The 20,995-nt window shown below is 37.6% G+C and overlaps 2 protein-coding genes and 1 long non-coding RNA gene across 5 annotated transcripts; 2 read left to right on the top strand and 1 right to left on the bottom strand.

Annotated features, from left to right (window-relative positions):
• Positions 1-8,557: 8,557 nt before the first annotated feature.
• Positions 8,558-9,745, bottom strand: LOC116192561. Its single transcript, XR_004154106.1, has 2 exons — positions 9,667-9,745; positions 8,558-9,202 (listed from the first exon to the last, which is right to left on the bottom strand). It is a non-coding gene; the product is annotated as an uncharacterized LOC116192561 (long non-coding RNA).
• A 4,962-nt stretch (positions 9,746-14,707) lies between these two features.
• Positions 14,708-17,087, top strand: LOC116192867. 3 transcript variants are annotated; one of them, XM_031521553.1, is made up of 8 exons: positions 14,708-14,865; positions 15,286-15,358; positions 15,443-15,508; positions 15,603-15,700; positions 15,806-15,931; positions 16,034-16,369; positions 16,465-16,530; positions 16,644-17,087. In XM_031521553.1, the coding sequence occupies exons 2-8, from the start codon at positions 15,304-15,306 to the stop codon at positions 16,800-16,802; spliced, it is 906 nt and encodes a 301-aa protein (XP_031377413.1). In that variant the 5' UTR covers positions 14,708-14,865; positions 15,286-15,303; the 3' UTR covers positions 16,803-17,087. The 3 variants fall into 3 exon arrangements, with proteins under 3 accessions (XP_031377413.1, XP_031377414.1, XP_031377415.1); XM_031521554.1 differs by having other exon boundaries at positions 14,716-14,865; positions 15,228-15,358; XM_031521555.1 differs by having other exon boundaries at positions 14,721-14,865; positions 15,243-15,358.
• An 822-nt stretch (positions 17,088-17,909) lies between these two features.
• On the top strand, positions 17,910-20,921 carry LOC116192869 (uncharacterized protein At5g02240-like). Its single transcript, XM_031521556.1, has 7 exons — positions 17,910-18,102; positions 18,694-18,965; positions 19,060-19,096; positions 19,188-19,285; positions 20,095-20,156; positions 20,331-20,454; positions 20,579-20,921. The coding sequence occupies exons 1-7, from the start codon at positions 18,048-18,050 to the stop codon at positions 20,696-20,698; spliced, it is 768 nt and encodes a 255-aa protein (XP_031377416.1). The 5' UTR covers positions 17,910-18,047; the 3' UTR covers positions 20,699-20,921.
• Positions 20,922-20,995: the final 74 nt, after the last annotated feature.

Raw genomic sequence — 20,995 nt, 5'->3', positions numbered from 1 at the left:
TAATGAATTAATAATATTATTTTTAATTTTAATTATTAGAAATAACTATTTTAATAAATTAATATGCATAATTATCTAAATAATTAATAAAAAAATTTCTTAATGAAAACATATTCTCTCATTATATTAAATAGGGGTTTTTACCTAAAATGACTCATGGTTTGTCCGTTTTGTCAAATCTATCATATGTTTTTTTTGGTCAAATCTATCACATGATTTACTTTTTGCATCAAATCTATCCCGGCGTTATCTTTTCCGTCGACATCTAACTGTTGTGCTGACATGGCACGTGGAGAGACAGTGGGCCACACCTGCCACGTAGGCGTCACGTCAGCACGGCCGTTAGATGTCGACGGAAAAGATAACTCCGGGATAGATTTGATGCAAAAAGTAAACTATGGGATAGATTTGACCAAAAAAACATATGATAGATTTGATAAAACGGACAAACCATTAGCCATTTTAGGTGAATACCCCTATTAAATAACATAAAATAAAATGATTAAAATAGTATATTAAATTTTAAAAAATAATAATAAAAGAAGTTATTGTTCATCTTCTTCTTAGAGAAGATGAACAGTAACTTCTTCTTGGATCAGCTCGAACTCAAACCAGAGTTCGCAGCTTCCGCACTCCAATTCCACCCCTACTCCTCTAATGGCGACCTCCAACACCGCCTCTCGCCCCTCCCCCAATTCAGATGGGATCCAATTCAGATTCAAGCTCGAAGTCGCCGGTAGTCATCAGAGAGGTCTAGCCCCACAACCTAGAGTCCGAGTTCGAGCTGATATGCGTCGTCGTCAACCACTACACCTTCATCTCCATGGACACGAAGTTCCCTAGCGTCGTCTTCCGCCCTCCGCCTGAGGACCATCGCCGCTGGTGCCCGTCCGAACTCTACCGGGAGCTTCAAGCGGGGAATGGGGGTGAAGAGCGAGCTTCGAGTCACGGAGTGGAGTCATGGAGTCGCGAAGCTTCGAGGGAGGAATTGAGCTTGGACGAGGCTTCGAGCACTTCACTTCTCTGGTTTGCTCTACAATCGAGGAAAGTTGCTGATATGTCGATGGCATGAGATTGTAATAAGTGAAGAAACTTGAGGTCATTTTCGAAATTTCACGCCTTTTTCCGGATGAACAATTGTTATTTCAAACATTCAAGTGAGGCTTTCACATTCCTTTTGAAAGTCGGATGGCTATTCTGATCCGAAATACCTATTCCATATTTCCATGAACCAAATGTCGAAATGAGTATTTCCGTACAGAATGAGTATTCTGTACGGAATAAATATTTTATTTCCTATCATTTCCTGCAAACCAAACATCCAGTGAGTGCATGGGATATTTCTGGGAATGGCATGTGCCACCAGTGACGGAGGAGATATGCTATTGTACATCGGGATATGCGAATGAGGCTTGATATATATATATATATATATATATAATGATACTATACCAAATGCGGAATCAATTAGCTAGATAAAATCTGTTGATGAGACTGAAGAAAAGCTTTTTTTTTTCTCTTCTTTTCTTTTTTGGCTTTTTGATGAATGACTGAATCAAAGCCTGTTAAATGAGTTGAAGTAGTTGAAGGAAATCTCTGTCTGTCAGTCATTCCCGTAATCTGAAGACAGTCCCTTCCAACTTCCCTCAAGCCCTTATCCCAACTGTCCCTTTTGTCTTTGACAGTAAGAAATATTTAATAAAACATATACTGAGCGATCGACACATTATTTATTCTCAAAGGAATCCCAAAGCATTAGTTTAACATAATATTTGCTCAGAAGTAACCAGCTCGTACGTTCCTGTTCTTTCTTAGTCACTTCCCCCAAATAGTGATCTTATTCCATTATGATTATGCTATTCCATGGTAATTAATAAATAAGTTCTAACAAGCTTAGGAATAATTATTCTGAATTAGTTATTTGATCCCAAGTTATGGCTAGCTAGCTATATATAACCTTTAAGAAATAGAGATGTCGTGCCTGAACCATCTTATTCTGCAAGCTCATACATCTGAAATTTGTTGCAGCTATATATATAATGATGGACAAGACAAAGCTTGTTTGTCCAAGACAGAGACAAACACACACACACACACACACATATATATATATATATGAACTAAAACGACGATGAACATGCATCTGAATGAATTACATACATCGCGATCGAGAAATATATTGAAGACATATACATAGATGTTATTTGTGATATTATATAATGCGAAATTAAAAATGCAAATTAAACACCCCATAGGCGGTAACCTCCACTTTGCGAGTACGTATAGTTAATTATAAATCACTTTAAGCTGGGGCGCATTATTTAGGTGTTGGAATTAATCGTTGTGTTACTGCTCGAATTTGGTATTTAATTTGGTCAGTTGTTGAAGCTCATTTTTCGCCAACTCGTTGGAAGAGAAGGACATCCCATCTCCTCTCGCTTTACCTCTCCCACATATATCCCAGAGATCAATTCATGCCTTTTGCCCCCCATATATATACATCTATATATATACATATTTTCGAATTAGTCCCATATTCTTTGGGCGTGTACCTAATGGTTTTCTATTTTTAAACTTTAGACAAGTCGATCTCTTCACGGGCCAATACTCTAAGGAGGCCATCTATGCCTAGCCTAGCTAAAACATTCATAGGAAGTACGAGGACTTCCCATGGTCTCCTCGACAATAATATTGATTTGAATTCTAGATGTAGAAAAAATTAAGCAAAACTTCTTAGCCATGTAACCCCGTACTTAAGGATATATAGGGAGATCTGAGACATACTTGCAGTTTAGGAAATAGTTGGTCTCCCTGATTATGACTAGTCATATGAGAGTTCGATAGTACTTTTTAATGGATGACATTTAACATGAACATGGCATTCTTTCGGCCCCATATCAACTAATAGTTGCTCATGCTTAAGGTGATAGATATTATTATGTATGTGCAATGATTGAGTCAAAAGACTCTAATTAAGCTGCTAACTAATGCCTTTTCTTTTTCTTTTTTCTTTTTTATCAAAATCAGGTAAGAGTTATTTCATATACCTATTAGCTGCCAATGGGTCCTGAATCTGAATGAAATAGGAAATTTAATAATAAGTTATTCCAGATAGGGAAGCCCCAGCTGTTGCAACTTTTTTGTTCTTTATTTGCATGGTAATACGAAATCGATTGCCCAACAAAGTCAGAAACATATATCCATCCGTACCCTTAACACTTCATGCATCCATTCATTGATCTTATTGGCCGGAAGAGGAACTTTTTTCTGCTTTTCTCATTTAGGCATGAATCGGCGCATCTTTAGGAAAGACGACCTAATGTGAGATTTGCATTCTGCTTTTGGTTTTCGGCCTGAATCGGATGAGGTTGGCAAGCTAGCATTACATGTAGCATTTCTAGTATCAGGCTTATCATAAGCCGCTTATGTTCGCTGGTTGATATGTTCGATGAATTATGTAAATATAGACTAAAACATTGAGGCTAGGAGAATAGCTCAGTACCAACTGTTAACATGAAATACACCTGCAGTTTCTGACCGTGGAATCATGTCATCATGATTCAATCGTTGCTGCGACCCCTCAGGCCCATCACTGAGCCCATCGAGCCCACCATACGGAGCTCAAAATGCAGAAATTAAACCCAGAGAGAGGTTCTCAATCTTAGCGAACCCAACAAGACTAGGGCTTCGCTCGAATCGAAGATCTCGTGCCTTTTCTTTTTCCTTTTATTTTTCTTTTTCTTTTCGAAAGATGCAGTACAACGACATACTCGAGGTGGAACTACCTATACATTTTTTTTTATTTCGGTTATAAATGAGACTCGTCTATAAAATAATCCCGAAATCTCTTAGTTATCAGGCGAAAACATGCACCACTGCATTACACAATCTTTTAATATTTGAATTTTTATTTCGTTATACATGCACCTTCATTAGAATTTAAAATATTATATAGATAATAGATTTGGAAATGCACTGCCCTGGCCTCTGCTTATTCACTTCTTCTGACCACTAACAAAATATCTCATGAACATAATTAGAGATGATTCTCGAGAAAATCCAAATAGAGAACCTCAAAGACAGATCGGTGCAGCAGCCGTGAGCGTTATGTCGAGAAGAATTTACATAACGCTCACCACCACCACCACCACCAAAGCTTAGCTAGGATTCACTCTCGGTTTCACAAGATAGCACAAGGGGATGTGAACATCTTTTTGAGCTTAAATAACGAATTATGCAATGCGTTTGTTTTCGAAATTAAAGTCACGAATTTGTGATTGTGATTGTAATTGTAGAAGAAGATAAAAATATATGGGGCCCACCAGTTTGACTTTTGAAATATGAAATGAATGGAAGGTATAGATAATTAATTATAATGGGATTATATTTTAATAATATATGGGATCCACCAATTTGACTTTTGAAATGTGTGTTTTGTTGTGTAGTGTTTTGAGTTAAAGTTAAAGTTAAAATCTTAAATCACAACTTTCAAAACAAACGGAGCAATGATGTCTTAACTCTTTGACTTCGTACGTTCTTTGTGACTCGTTGCTTGGTAGCTAACAAAAATATATAAATAATTCAAGAGCCTGTGTTGGATGAAACGACATATATTAATTGAATATATATATATATATATATATGTGTGTGTGTGTGAGCTTGAAAAGATGTGTAAATTGATATGTAGCGTCCCATTCCCCGAACATATTTATTTTCCTGAGAGATGATTGGCAACAAAAACAATGTATGGGCGGTGGCCATTGGGCGGTACGACGTGACTCGTACTGCCCGATAATCTAAAGCTCTGCTCTAATTCTAGATTCTTTTTTGGGATTTTATTTATAGGAATTTTCACACCGAGCTATCCAGTCCCTCTTTAGCACGGTATATATAAAGAGGTCATCTACGCCAGAGTTATGTGGAGACGACCATGAGGAGAATCAGTATGTAGCCTCGCATATCGCATATACCAGCCGATCTCCCGTCAATATCCCACACATTATTTTAACATGATCGACAATGAAATGTCATATTGTATTCAAAATTCTTAATTGTGTGATTAAGTATAATTTTTTACTCTAAATTTTCTCCATTATTATTCCCGTCTCAATCTAATATTAGCAAATTATGTTTCATAAAATATACATGAAATTCATATTGGATTCATTTTAAGTCCTCATAATTCTTCAGCTGTGACTTATTAATTATATATTTTAGGGTTAATTGTCTTAAAAAACACAAACTTTTCACGTTTTATTAATTCTAGTACGAACTTTTTTTCTTGACCTAAAAATACACAAATTATCAATTTGATATCGATGTTAGCATGAATTTCATTTTTCCGATCAGTGGGTCTCAACGATAACCACTGCAGGCCCAATCGGAATTGTCCATGACGATAAAGATCTCGGGTGACTCTAATTAGGGGGAATAGTGGCCCCCGATGAGATTTCAACCACCTACCCCTTCATTCTTTTTATCAATTTTACTTTTTCTTTTTTCAAATTCGAGCATTGAGGGCCTCATCGGAGCCCGCCGCCACCCCTATAAGATCGCCAACGACCTCGGCTACCTCAATCGAAGGGTGTGACCATAGATTTTCGTTTAAATTAACAGAAAAGTTAAGGCGTGCTAAAATTGATATCAAATTGATAGTTCATACATTTTTAGGTCAAGAAAAAAGTTCGTGCTAGAATTGATAAAATGTAAAATATTTATATTTTGGGTAAATTATAAAAAAAACCTCAAATTTTGTAAAATGTCTCAATTTTGTCATAAATTTTGTTTTGTAACAGAAAAAACCATAAACTTTCTAAAATGTCTCAAAAATGACCTCCGTTATAACTTCCGTTAATTTTTGCCTACGTGTGACCTACGTGGACTGTTAAAGGGACCCACCATCGGCAGCAAAAATTGAAGGAAATTATAACGGATGTCATTTTTGAGACATTTTAAAAAACTTATGGCTTGTTTTGTTACAAAACAAAATTTAGGACAAAACTGAAACTTTTTACAAAATTTGAGTTTCTTTTTGTAATTTGCCCTTGTATTTTTTTAGGTAATTAATCCGATATTTTATCTAAAAAATTCTCCATTTTGACAAATTATGATCGAAAGAATAACATGTCATTGAACACCTTTTTCTTTTGTGTGAATTTTGTCCTCTGCTTTCCCTATTTTTCCTTTTTCTTTTTCTTTTTTTCTCTGACTTGGAGTGCCCGAACTTCACACGACTAATCCCCGGGGCTCGTGAACCTCGAGCGACGCGCGAAAAGGATAATCACGCAAAAAACGCTCCAGTGGCCCCAAGAGGTTTCGAATCCGAAAACAAGTGAATACATAAGTTCGTTTTTAACCACTAAGCCAAATTCCTTCCATTTGTTTTTTTGTGTTTCTTTTTTCCCCTTTTATGAAGTAATTCCATTTTGAGTTTAATTAATTAATGATTGTAATTGTTGGGGATAAATTCCAAAAAAAACACAAACTTTTCACTTTTTTATAATTTTAACAAGAACTTTTAACTTTGTCCAATAAAATCACAAATTTAGTAAAATGTTTCATGTGTGGCATGATGTGGGCTCACACGACATTTCTAGCATAAAAAGCTTATGTGGACCGTTAATGGTGCTGACGTGAATAACGGTAACCCAGATTTATCAACGTGGATATTGTTGTGGGCTCACTCGACATTTTCTAGCAGCAGTGTTCTGTGACAATTAGGACACGAATATGCCCAGATTTGGGGCTTTTCAACCCTAAATAAGGGGAATTTTTCAAATTCTCAAATAGTCATGGATTGACGTTATCCACGTTGACACCATTAACGGTTCATATAAGCTATTTTCATTAGAAATATTGGGTGAGCCCACGGCGTACCAAACATGAAACCATTCTCTAAAATTGTGATTTTATTGGACAAAGTTAAAAGTTCGTGTTAAAATTAGAAAAAAAAGTGAAAAGTTGTATTTTTTTTTAGGAATTTACCCTAGTTGTTGGGCTAACAAGTTGCCAGCTCAGTGCCTACCACTCATTCCAACATCGGAGCTCTTGGGTGCGGAATCAGTTTTGTGGTCCAGAGATATCTCAGTTAGATAAGTCTGATGGAAATAATCGATCGATGATGACACCACGTTCACGGCGGATGTCGAATCTTCATTATTACTTCTGGCTTACATTGAATTGAATATCCAGCTCATCGATGAATCCAAAAACATGACAAATGAAGTAGATATCCATTACATTCGATATGAGGTCCTATGAAAAGGAAGTTCCTTACGTTATATGAGTTCTAGACTAGGGCAACTTATGCCGTGTGTTTTGTATGACACATCTTGAACTATCAAATTACTGGCATAACAACTGACTACAAGATTGAATAATTCTTATCTTCTCCGAAAGAATGGGCAGATCATATATATCATGAATATGTTGATATCTCGAACTCTAGTAAAAAAATTGTTATGCTTGTGAATGAGGTGGCAGCGGGAGATCAATGCGGACAAATGAATGTTACTTTTTTTAGCACAAGAAATTGTTTTAGACCCATGAATCCAAATGTATATATTGCTAGTGCCCTCCTTATTGGAAAGCTATATATATATAAATATATATATATATATATATATGTATGTATGCACACACACACACGCAATATAGCTAAGCTAGCAAGTTAGATGAAGAGGAATATCCTCTCACACACACCCACTCTCTTCCCCCCAAGAAATAATTCATTGCCAATCATTTTTTGTGGGGCTCTCCTCCCCTTGTTCTTGGACTGTGGATAATTTTGGTGTACTATATATATATATATATATATATATTAATGAATCCAAAAAAAAAATTAGTGTACTATATATGTGGATATTGATCTCCTCATGAATGGTAGATGTAGATCACTGGGGTCTGAGAGGGATAGATGCTTTTTTTTTGTCTTTTAAATTTTGTGGCTTAAAAAGGAAAACATCTCTTCTTTTTATTTTATTATAAGATAAGCTCATGAACTTAGTAAAATAAAAAAAAATATTATCAGATGAAAGCATATATCATTATATTAAGTACTTTCTTTGTCTTAAGTTTCTCAGGTTACCTGTAGTCCAACAAGGCACATTCATCACTTTATCAATTATTAAAGCAAGTACGTGCTAGCTTCCAATTGGGGCAGTTCCTCTTGTGGTCTAATTGGAGGGTTTCATATGGAAATGGGCTCCAGTTTGTAATTATGTGTTTAATTACTTAAATGATTATTGAAGCCAAAAAAGCAAGTCCTTGCTGGAAGGTAAAGATGCTGAACTTTAGGTACTAGCGAATGCATATGTATCGTGCATTGAATAAAGATAGGAAGTATCCGGGGTGTACAGATATCTGTACTACGTAATATGACAACGAAGATGAGGATTACAGCTATTCCCTGACAGCCATGTCTTTTTATAACAGGGTAATCATCGCGTGAAAAAGGGACGAAATGGACAGTTCACTAAAATGAACGTATGGCCGTGTTTCATGGTGGATGTAGGATTTTTTTTTGATAAATACGATAATTCATTAAAAGGTGAAGGGAGATATAATATCTACTGGATTGAGCGTAGAATACCCTTAAAAAATACAAAGAGAATAAAATTTAACTTAGAGCCGAATTGGCACAAGTCGTGGGCAAGGATATTTTTTTCCCTAGGAATCCAGGAGCACAACCAATCCGAAAAAAGATTAAGACTAGAAATAATATCCGCAACTAAGGTCCTAATTTCCCACGGCGAGTTATGTGGGTGCAAGATGGCATCTACCAAAATTAAGGCGTCGCTTCTCAGCCATATCTTCGACAATCATTTTTTCGCATCAATTGAAAGGGCTAGGAGGGCGGCTCGAGCTTCTGCTTGGAGTGGCTTTTCCTCCGAGGAGATCTGGATCCATGATTGAAACGGTGGGCAATACGGTCGTTGGAAGATTCCTGAGAGGCAAACTCCGTTACTGTTCCATGCTGCGTCCGTGCTAATGATGCTCCAATCTGATCCAGTGGAAACTTGATCAGCCGAAAGTTGCAGTAGATGTATCTGTTAGGAACCTCCATTTTGTTTCTCGCTACTTCCACTCCTGCTGTGATCCATAAAAGACCTCTTGATGATTTTGACGGATTCGTGAAGATCAGCTGATTTACTTGCATGCAGAGCATTATTTCGTGAGATCCACGGATGGTAAAGAGTTAAGGCTGCATATAGGGAAAACTTGGTCATATCCCGGTGGTTGTGGGATCTTGGTTGAGAGAGAAGGCAGACTTTTAGAAGGTAAAAAAAAAATTGTAAATTGATTCTACGGGGATAAACGTGCATGGATCGGCATGATTTGTAATTTCACGTGGTATATTACTGCTAACTTTCACGAAAAGATCATTTTCAATATCTAGAAAATTGAGTGGACGCAGATTTTTTTTCTTTTACCCTTGCAATATATGTTGGACGGATTCGAGCGTCCATCGATCATTGGCCCTCGAACGAGCATTTCATGTTGGCCGAGATTAGCAAAAGCTAAAAAGTAGTATCGACAAACCAATTATTTGGCCACACCTTTTTACCAAAACTAACAAAAGTACAACGAAAGCCAGATATTTGTGCTTGCTGTCAATCAAAAGATCCATTGACCAAAAACCAAATTGAGCTCCTAAAATAAACTCACTTGCCCCATGGATCTCCGTTGATGTAGCTTTCCTTCCTTTGTCAACCGACACAAAAATTTGATTAATCCTTAACTTAATTAGATCAAGGATAGAAATTGGATATGAATTATGACTTATATATATATATTATGTTCCCGTTAATATTAATGGACTTGGGCAGGTGGGCGTGGAGGTGGCTGAAATAATTGAGGAAGAAAGAGTCAGAAATGGCTCTTTCAGAAGACCTTAGCAAACCCACCAAGGAAGGATGTTCTTGTCAATCACGTATCTCTTCACACCCCACCCTTTATATTTATATTAATTAAGGGCAAATTGGAGGGGAAAGAATTAATTAATTAATTAATTAATTGTCTTAAATTATAATGAGTCTCCCTCCCGAAGGGAATTCCCTTTTGCAGCCCTTTTGATTTCCTACTGCTCCTTTTTCATTTAAAGGGTAAAATGCCCTTCTTTGTACCTTTGTTCAAGACAGGCACCAATTATTTGTTCCCCAAGCTCATTAAAATACCATATTAATTTAATGGAGCAGTGCCAACTCCGAGGCCATCTATATGTGAACGTAACGGGGGTTGGTCATTTTCCCTTTTAATTATTGCGTGTGGTATCGATATAGTATGGGCTCTTGACTATATAATTATTATAAATTCTTATAGGATCCTTATATTATGTAATTATTTTGGTTGTTTTAGTTATGTGCCTAGATTTGGATGAATATATATATATATATATATACGCGCGCCCACACACACACTATTTCATTAATTTCTAATTAATGGAGAATTTATTCCTAATGTACCTTATACATCTTATTCATTAGCAAGTTATAGCTCGAGTAGATTATTGAACAAGACTCATCAAGGCGCCTTCTAATTTGGTGGTACTGTGTGTGGTTAATTAGAGACTTTTTTGATGCGGTATATAAAATCAAGCAATGTCGCATTGATGTTATTAATTAATCAGCAATCTGGGCATTTTGCATCCCTTTTGCACTGGGATCCTAAATTTGGGAGAGACGCCCTTTAATTTAGTTTGATCTTCCATAATAAGCTTGGCCTCAGGAGCCACAAAATTTTATTGAATATCATCGGCTCTCGCTAGCTAATATAGATACTGTACCTATGGCAAAGCCACTATTCGATTCACTTCATATGATTCAAATTTAAAGTCTGTTATGTGCGAAAAAGTTATCTCAGCATGCACCATTGACGCCGAGCCAATATAATTCAATGAGAAACAAAATATAGAATATGTTGTAACGAAGAAATTTTAGTATAATGGTATAAGGTACCGACTCGGAATTAAGAGTCACTTCTCAATACTGAAACCTAATTGCCATTTCATTTCGCTTTATTTTCTATCTTTATATTAGATTAATGAGCCTCTTATATATTATAACGATTGAAAAAGATATATAAATATGTTGTGTTGTATTAATAATTAGAAATGTAAGGTGGAACTAGACTAATTAATCCAACTCATCAAAGAAAGACAGAGATGCTTCATTTTATTTTATCTTTTTATGTTTTCGTGCATGATATACTCTCTTAGATGGCCTTGCTGATTATAGCAAATGAGCCAATCTCTGACTGGCAACTGACAGATACCATAAGATGGAGAGAGTTCCCAGAAAAACCCAACTTCTTTAAAATTATGTTGCTAATCCGTGTGTATCAAGAAATTTGCCAATAATTGTAATTTGATTTTGATATTGATATCAGCTCCGATCATCATGCTCATTAAAGCATCAATAATGGGGGCTCCCCAATTATTGTGGGGCGTCAAACCCTCAACTCTCAATCTGTCTGGGAAATATATATATCATATAAAAATCTAGCTAGGAGATAACCAACGTGATTTTGTTCAAGTGATTCGGCACTTATTTCTCTTAAATAAGGTCTTGAGTTCAAGTCCTTGTGAATGTAAAAAATTTACGCTGGAAGAGATTTATCCCATAGTAAATTGACCTAATTCGATTGAATTAATCGGGGTTCAATTGGATTTCCGGATACTAGGAAATCACTCCGAAAAAAATCTAACAGATATGCATATACATGATTTATCCACACGATATATAATTTTGATTTGATTGTATCATCCTCATAATTATTGTTTTAAATTCCCTATTATGTTGCTGAGATCATATTGTATTTTGATAAGAAGGGAGGGCATATTGTATTTTATTAAAAAAAAAAGGAGCCCATTGTATGAGGTTACCAACATATATATGTCAGGTCAGCATCATTCCGACGATTATTGGCAAGTAAATTCACGAACATTGATTCTAGAAACAATAATACTAAAGCTATATCCGAAAATTTCCAGATAATTCAAATAAATGATGCGGATGTTTATGTATATTTGGCATGAAACATGCATGATGGAACAAGGGCGACGATCATCATCATATTGTCAAACTATTTCACTTGATTCAGCAAATCGTGGCATTAGATTCGCCTCGAGGAATCGTTTCCTCTATGCGTTCTCCGGCCTGTGCATCTTTGTATTATAACGTCTGACCAGACCATGCATGTGGATTGACCAATTTATCTAGAAGCGTCCGCAGATATGAGATACATAATACAGACACACACACATATATAGATATAAATACACATATATCAATATAAAAATGAGATTTTAATGAAAGAGAGTGTAATATAATAGCGCACGTTAGCACCTAGTAACCAAAAGATTATATTCAATATTCAAGTTAGATTAATCATGCTCATTTATTAGATACTTAAGATGTCAATTTCGTTGTATTAAATTTAGGGGTCTCTTTGTAAATACTATAAAAGATAATCAGGCCAAAATCAGGTATTTGGTAAATATCATTGAGGATACTCATGCCAAAAACAGGCATCTTCCCTTGTGGAATTTACTAGGTTGATTAACTTAACCATTATTCGACCAGGCCATTCTCAGCCTCTTATTCCAAGTCAATCTAAGCATAATTAGGAACGCTGAATTGGAGCAATGTTCAATTTGTACACCTTCTGATCTGCTCCTGTGGCCACCGGGAAGCCCAACATAAGCACAGGAAAAAATACACAGCCATCCAACAAAGTTACATATGCGATGCGACAGTGGAATTATTGCCAGTAATTCGTACCGATTAGACGTCCGAGGTAGGAAGTTAGGAGCTACTGACACCCCACTCTAGTAGAAAATGGAGAGAGATTTCTATTTATGAAAAATATAGTATGGTTTCCGTTATAACCTTCTTCGACCTCCAATAAGATAGATATAATATGTTAATAGTAAGCAGATAATAATATATATAAATCGCATTAACCATTTGCAATAGGTCGATGGGCTTATTTTGTAAACGGAAAATCACGTTAACCATAAGGTATAATGAAGGTTGGCATATGTGATCCCATGGGGACAAATTTTATTTGTAGTGTGAGATTTTAAAACTCATTAACTCATTAAAAAAATGATTTATTTCACAGTACAACACGATATTTTGAAAATTTTCAGCATATATCGTCATAATTTCACAAAATTGCACGACATTTTGAAATTTTTTTCACGGAATAGCAATAATTTCATCATATGGCACAAAATTTAAAAAAGATTCATGGCATAGCATGACGTTAGTTTTTTGTCAATGACCTAACGGATAATTAACGTGGCCAACGTTGTTGGTCCATCCTTGTTCATCCCAGTCATACATGGCCACGTCAGATCTCAATTAGGTCATTGACAGAAAACTAATATCATGCTATGTTATGAAAAGTTTTTAAAATTTTGTGTCATATGATAGAATTATTGCATTCCATGCTATGCCGTGAAAAAATTTAAAAATATCAGGCGATTTGGTGAAACTATGACAATTTATGCTACGTGGTAAAAAATTTTAAAATATCGTTTTGTACGGTGAAATTAACCCATAAAAATATCTCATGATCATGGGCAAAGTGATACTCGGATAGACTTAAGAAGCTTCTTTTTTATTTTGGCTAAGTAAAAAGGTTAGATCGAGTTATTAACTTGTTGTGGTTGTCCCAACTAAGGGAACTTGGCCACCACAGAATGTTTCTTTCACCATAGCTCGCTGAGACTTCACCCAATTTGGTCACCGTAACCCCACCAGCACACTAATGAATTAAGTTCAAAACTCACTAGATCAAGTATCATGGGCACCAGCCCATAATACACCCACATAGTGTCGAGCTCTACATCCTCAGTGAGGTTCGAACTCGTGATGTTCAAGTGGAACGCTTGGAGCTTAACAACTAGACCACCGTGCTAGTGGCGACTTAAGAAGCTTTTGGTTCAAAGTAAAATTAGAATTTTACAAGCTATTGAAAAAAATGAAATTTTACATGAAAAATCCAAACGTTGCATCATATTTTATAACATTTAGTTGTGAAATTAACGGTTGTAATCACTTTCTCAAGTTAAAACTTTACAATCTTGATCGGTAAAAATTTTTGCATTTGAAACCAACAGAAATTCTCATATTACAACGATATTACAAACGCGTAACTCACATCTTATATCTAAAAAGAGATTATATATTAAATTATTACTCATCTTCCCAATAATTTAATATATATTTACCATACATAATAATTTTATATTTTGTCCTACGATTAAGAGAAAATGATTCAATGGTTAAACTTTTATTGTAATCTTTTCTTTTCTTTATAATATAATAATATTTGAACTGGACGTCATCTTAGTCAAACAAATTAAAAATGTTTCGTCATTTCATCGAAAAAAAAATATAAAATTATAGTTAAAGTAGAGTCTAGAGTTCTCCGGAAGGTCCACAAAGCGCTGCCCTACTTCAAAGCCAAAGGCAAAGCCGAACACGAGAATTATGCCAATCCTCCTCACCTTCCCAAACTTAACCATCCTCTTTTTTCCTTGCAGACAAGAATTTAAAAAAATGGCAGGAAATTAAACGTGCCCACTTAAATAATAATAAATAAGAGACAATTATTCAGCCAGAAAAACGATTAAATAATAGAGAAACGTTATTTTAATAACAGAGAAGAAAAAATCAAAAGAGCAGGCAACGGTTCTTTGAGCCTATTTAAAGCCCTCCCCTGCCTCCCATTCTTCCTCCTCGCTCTTCCTCACTTCATCCATCCTTCTGCACCGAACCATAAGCATCTTTGTCCCTCTTTATCACTTCTCTCTGCTTCTCCATATCTCGCTTCACCTGCATTGCCCATTTTTTTCCGGTAAGTCATTCTTTTACACCTCGACAAAATTTCATTGCTTTCCCTAACACATGCTCTGTTTTCTCTACATTCTTGTTTTTGCTTGTATTCGACGATGCAAAGTTTCTGTTTATATGCGTTAGTCATTTCAGTTTCGCCTCCACTGCTGTCCCTTTAAGTTTTGTGGTAGTTGGGTTTCGATGAGCTGCCAGCTAATTTCCTTTTAGAAATTTCACCAATCTTCAGTTTTATCTGTAAGGTTTCTGTTTTCTGAAACGCCAGTGGCGAGCTTTTTATTTAATGAGACAAACATGGCCACATGCTGGCGACCTCTAAATCTTTCTTTTCTTGTGGCATTTGCTTGTGCTAACACACGCACAAAGACTGGATTCTCATAGGTCGAACATTCGAGTTTAAATTCGTACTTTCGTTGTTCTGAAGGGCGCCTGAGCGAGCATTATGGAAGACATTTACCTGCAGGCTCAGAGGCCAAAATACGATTGCCTCCTGTTCGGTAAGTTGGGAAGACACAAAGGTCCGACAATTTACCAAATTTACTACATGGAAAGCAATTTGCTGATTACTTATCTGTCTGCAGATCTTGATGATACCCTCTACCCCCTAAGCACGGGACTCGCTGCAGAATGCCGCAAAAATATCGGAGGTATCTTCATTGGCCTGTCTTTGTTTTATTCTTTTGCTGCTTGTATCTGAGTTCTCGGAGTCTCCAATTACTAAAACAGAAGGGTATATTTCAGATTACATGATCGAGAAGCTCGGGATAGATCCGACCAAAATTGATGCCTTGTGCAACCTTCTGTACAAGAACTATGGGACAACAATGGCTGGTCTACGGGTAAGATGATTTTGAAGATGGTTTCTATTTTCCCTCTTTAACTGTAACATATTTTTTCCCCCGAACAGCAGAACTAATCTATATTATTTTCTTTGTTCGGGACAGGCAATCGGGTATGACTTCAATTACGATGAGTACCATGCCTTTGTTCACGGGAGACTTCCTTACGAGAATTTAAAGCCTGATCCGGTGCTGAGGAGCCTCCTCATGAGCCTGCCTTATCGCAAAATTGTGAGTGATAATCTTATCGTTGACCACTTGAGATCGCCAAATTAAGTCAATAGTACAGTGTTTAATTCTGACCCGTTTTCTCTTGGGGAAAAACAAAAACAGATCTTTACGAATGCAGACAAGATTCACTCTGTTAAGGTACTGAGCAGGCTCGGGCTAGAGGACTGTTTTGAAGGGATTATATGCTTTGAGACACTGAACCCAGTTCACAAGAACACCGTGTCCGACGATGAGGACGATGTTGCTTTCATCGGCTCGCCAATGAATTCCTCTCCTGCTGCAACTAGCAATAGTGAGTCTGGAATTTTTGACATTATCGCCCATTTCTCAAAGCCGAATCCCGGATCCGAGTTACCGAAGACACCTATTGTCTGCAAACCTTCCGATCACGCCATGGAACGGGCTCTAGAGATTGCTAATCTCAGCCCCCAGAGAACGGTGAGATGGACTTCTAGGGGTCATTCAAGTTCTCCATGATTAGTAGCTGATTCTTTACAGTTTGCTTACATCCTTTGGTTTTCTTGTAATACCAGCTTTTCTTTGAGGATAGTGTGCGCAACACGCAGGCAGGAAAACGGGTCGGGCTGCACACAGTGCTGGTAAGTTAAATGAACTCAACGGATACCATCTAAATTCTAGCATCTATCAAGCGTGATTGGTAGGGATGCATAGCATAAAACGACATAAGTTAACGTTGCAATCTGCTCCGCAGGTGGGGACTTCTCAGAGGGTCAAAGGGGCAGACTACGCGCTGGAGAGCATCCATAACCTGAGGGAAGCAATCCCACAGCTGTGGGAGGCTTCTGAGAAGAAGTCAGAAGTCAGCAGCATCTCTGGCAAGGTTGCCGTTGAGACTTCTGTGACAGCTTAATCATCATCAGCGGACGCAAAGTGATAAAAAAACTCTAATAAGGCCAATTCGCTGCTGATGTGTCAAGCGAAATCCATAGTCGAATTAGGATTATATCGTAGACCCAATCTTGATTTTCAGATGTGCAACCAAAGTGTCGTCATTAATCGCGAAAAGTCGGGACTACGATGGATGGTTCCCGACCTGCATGTCCACTTACCCCAGTGCTTAGATGATGTAAATCCTTTTCTTGTGAATAATGATTATGATTATTATCTTTATGATTTGAGGAGGAAAATTGCTCTCTCTTTTTTTTGCGGTGGTGGCTTTTTCACTAAAGTCTCAATCAACTGGTGGCTTCATTTATCGTTCAAATAAATTTCTGGTGCTTAATCAATTGGCCGGTACACATAAATTAATAGCTTGGAAGGCCACTGATTGCTTCACAGTTCGACAGCAACTTGGAATCGAATTTTCATGTACTAGAAATTCCGGAATATTCTAGACTCATTTCCATAAGAAAAATATCCATAATACTCAAACATCAGTCATGAGTTTCTTGTATGCATTGTTTCCTACCCAGTGTTTGCTATCCGTCAGGAACCGGGACATGCTTCGTTCTTCGTCGCTAAGTTCCAGGACGCTGAAGTTGGTCCCACCGGTTCGTGTTTTTTTCTTCTTTTTTTTTTTTTTTTTTTTAAAATTTTCTTAGATAGATGTTGGGACCATTAGCCTACAGATCAGCAGAAGGCACTCGCAACATTCTGAATCTATATGCCTATTCTACAAGTAGACCGGCCCGTGGAGAAGCTGAAGCGTCCGCAGGCCTAGTCTAATGGGCCTTTCGGAGCCCATGGTTCGTACGTGGCAGGGAACTGTCTACTTAAGGATAAGCCAGGCCCATGAAGAAATTATCCGTCTCCGACATCATAGAATTAAATGCAGCGGGCGCATGTAGACCCGGGGTACTATCTCGTGGGTCCTACATAGGCAACGCCGAGCAAGGTGGCGTGGGCTTACATACGCTAGGAGTAGGTAAAGATCGATGAGGAGACACGTATTCCCGTCGGTCGTCCGTAACCAGTGTACCAAACCTCGTCAGCGTCATGCTCAGCTCAGGCGCCTGTCCATGTCATAAATTGGGTCTGTTTGGTGGGAAGGAAGGAAATCTCGAGAATCTCCCACTCTCTGCTGATTACTCTTCCTCTCGCCATTTGAACAGGAATCCTCTCGGTGAACTATTGACCGGAGCTGTCTCTGCAATCCATGGCGCACGCCCCTCGTCCCACTGTCCTCGTCACCGGAGCCGGTGGCAGAACTGGTCCGTATCTTATCCTACCAGACCGGTTTTTCTGTTTTTTCAATCAAATGTCTGTTATCTTCTGTTGCCAAATGCTATTTTAGAACCCCCACCCCCCAACGTTTTTTATTAAATCGTCATCTATCTCGTTCCTCTCTATTGGAGCTTAGCTTAAACTGGATAATGGAAAATGATTTTACTATTGATTGGAGGCAGAGGCAGTAGCAGTAGCAGTATCCACTGAGAAGCAAGAGACCATCCATCGAGCAATTATGTTAGTCGTGCCAGTGATGTTTTTGCTAATATTATGTTTATGGTTCTTTTTTGTCCCCCTCGAAGAAAAATATGATCTCATAATCGATGAACTGTAGGACTGAGCATCTCTATTTGATTTGATTAGAATTAGGGATGTCAAATCAGTACATGTATGCGATTTCAATTTTTCACATATTTAGTTCAAGAGATCTCATATTGTTTCTGTCGATGCGGTCGGTTAATTCTTGGCAAAAATAAAATGCAACATTTTCTGCTGGTGGTTACGTTAAGGAGAACTGAAAAACGCTGATATCAGGCTGGGGACTGAACTTAAGTTGTGTGTGGAAATGTGGGCAGGTCACATAGTTTATAATAAGTTGAAGGAGAGGGCTGATCAGTTTGTTGCGAGAGGTCTGGTGAGAACTGAAGAGAGCAAGGAGAAGATCGGGGGAGCTGCTGATGTTTACGTGGGTGACATAAGGGATGCCAGCTCTATCTCCCCTGCGGTTAGAGGCATCGATGCTCTCATTATCCTCACAAGTGCTGTTCCAAAGATGAAACCTGGGTTTGATCCTACTCAAGGTGGGAGGCCCGAATTTTATTTCGATGATGGAGCTTATCCTGAGCAGGTAAAGGCTATGCTTTCCAGTAGCTGAAGGTGATAAGCTGGGACTTTAGTTATGCTTTTTACTTGCTCTTACGGGATTCTGTTTTATTCTTTAGGTCGACTGGATAGGGCAGAAAAACCAAATTGATGCAGGTCCCTGTCTCTTAAGCTCATATGGTTTGTAGCTGTTAATATGATTTGTAAGGGTGTTTTTCTCTGATATTATTTGAGCAATCTTGTGCAGCGAAAGCAGCTGGAGTGAAGCAGATTGTGCTGGTCGGTTCTATGGGTGGAACAAATCCTAATCACCCTTTGAACAGCTTAGGCAACGGGAATATACTGGTTAGTAATATTTGCAAATTACAGTCCATAGTATATGAACTTCATCCTAGTTGTTGGTATTTTCCAACTGAGGCATCCTGACTGAATCTTTTGGGCTGCATTTTTTATTTTGATCCTTTTGAGCTAAAAAATTAGAGAGCTTTTTCTTTTAATTGTTATCTGTGTATAACTTTTCAAAAAATATATATATCTATAAAATAATAATAATAAGGGTTAATTGCCTAAAATGCACAAACTTTACACATTTTTTCAATTCTAGCACGAACTTTTTTCCTTAACCTAAATATGCACAAACTATCTATTTAATGTCAATTCTAATACGAAGTCAAATTTTCCATTAATTTGAACAGAAATTGTGGACATATGTTACCGATGATACGTGGCTAAAGATGATAGGTCAAATGGGACCACGGACATTTCTTAATAATTTTTTTTTTAAAAAAATAATATAAAATAAAGAAAGGAAAATCGAGGGAGGGGTGGTGGCTGGCGGTGGGGGCCTCAATCCCAGCCACCCCAACACCCCCCACCGAATTGGGGTCGCCGATGACCATAGAGGGTGCCACTCGACCTATTATCTTTAGCCACGTGTCATCGATAACATACATCAGCAATTTCCGTTTAAATTAATGAAAAATTTGACGTCGTGCTAGAATTGATATCAAATGTATAGTTTGTGCATTTTTATGTCAGTGAGAAGAGTTCGTGCTAGAATTGAAAAAATATGTAAAATTTGTATATTTTTAGGTAATTAACCCAAATAATAATGATAATAATAATGTTATTTCCCTTCGTGCATGATCTTGCAGGTTTGGAAGAGGAAGGCTGAGCAGTACTTGGCTGACTCTGGCATTCCATACACAATTATAAGGTCCCTCTTCGGGTTTTGAACTGATCGCTCTGTTTGAATTGTGCGAGTATATTAAGATTTAGACTTTTTCTTTTACAGCCGAAAATAATATTAATCGATTGTTTGATTGTAATAAATCCTATATAACACTTCACCTCAATCTACCTTGGGAGTGAATACTTCTTGATGATGTAGGCCTGGCGGCTTGCTAGATAAGGAAGGTGGTCTCCGTGAATTAATTGTCGGGAAGGATGATGAGCTTCTTCAAACAGAAACAAAAACCATTCCTCGGGCTGATGTTGCAGAAGTTTGTGTTCAGGTCTTACTTTCTGCTTCTCTCTGCCTCATATCTGGTTCCCGAAAGACTCGAGCCCAGTCCAGACTTCTGTGCTGTCTGGCATCCTGGATTAGTGCTAAATGTGGGTTTGTTTCTGTGTGAACAGGCTGTACTGTTCGAGGAGGCCAAATTTAAGGCCTTCGATTTGGCCTCGAAACCTGAAGGGACGGGCACGCCCACAAAGGATTTCAAAGATCTGTTTTCTCAAGTAACCTCCAGATTTTGAATTCGACGTGGTTGGCCCAGCATTGGTCCCAGTGACTGATTCTATTCCTAAGCGAATTTTTATGTAGTATTAAGAGTTAAAAATGTATTGGTCGAGCATGAGCTCAAGGAAACTATTTAACAATATTGTATAAATACTCTCTCACCAAACAATCTTCATGGTATAAGGAGGAAGAGACCACAACTGATTTTATGGGGTTGCCCTTCCTCATGTGGTCGATATATTCGGAGTTGTTCTGTTCTGGGTGCAATGCTACTTCGACTGCCCGAAAGATCATTCAGGCAGTGATATGGAAGA

Source organism: Punica granatum, chromosome 1 (assembly GCF_007655135.1).
Source record: "Punica granatum isolate Tunisia-2019 chromosome 1, ASM765513v2, whole genome shotgun sequence".
NCBI lineage: Eukaryota > Viridiplantae > Streptophyta > Magnoliopsida > Myrtales > Lythraceae > Punica > Punica granatum.
This window is presented reverse-complemented; position numbering and strand designations above follow the sequence as displayed.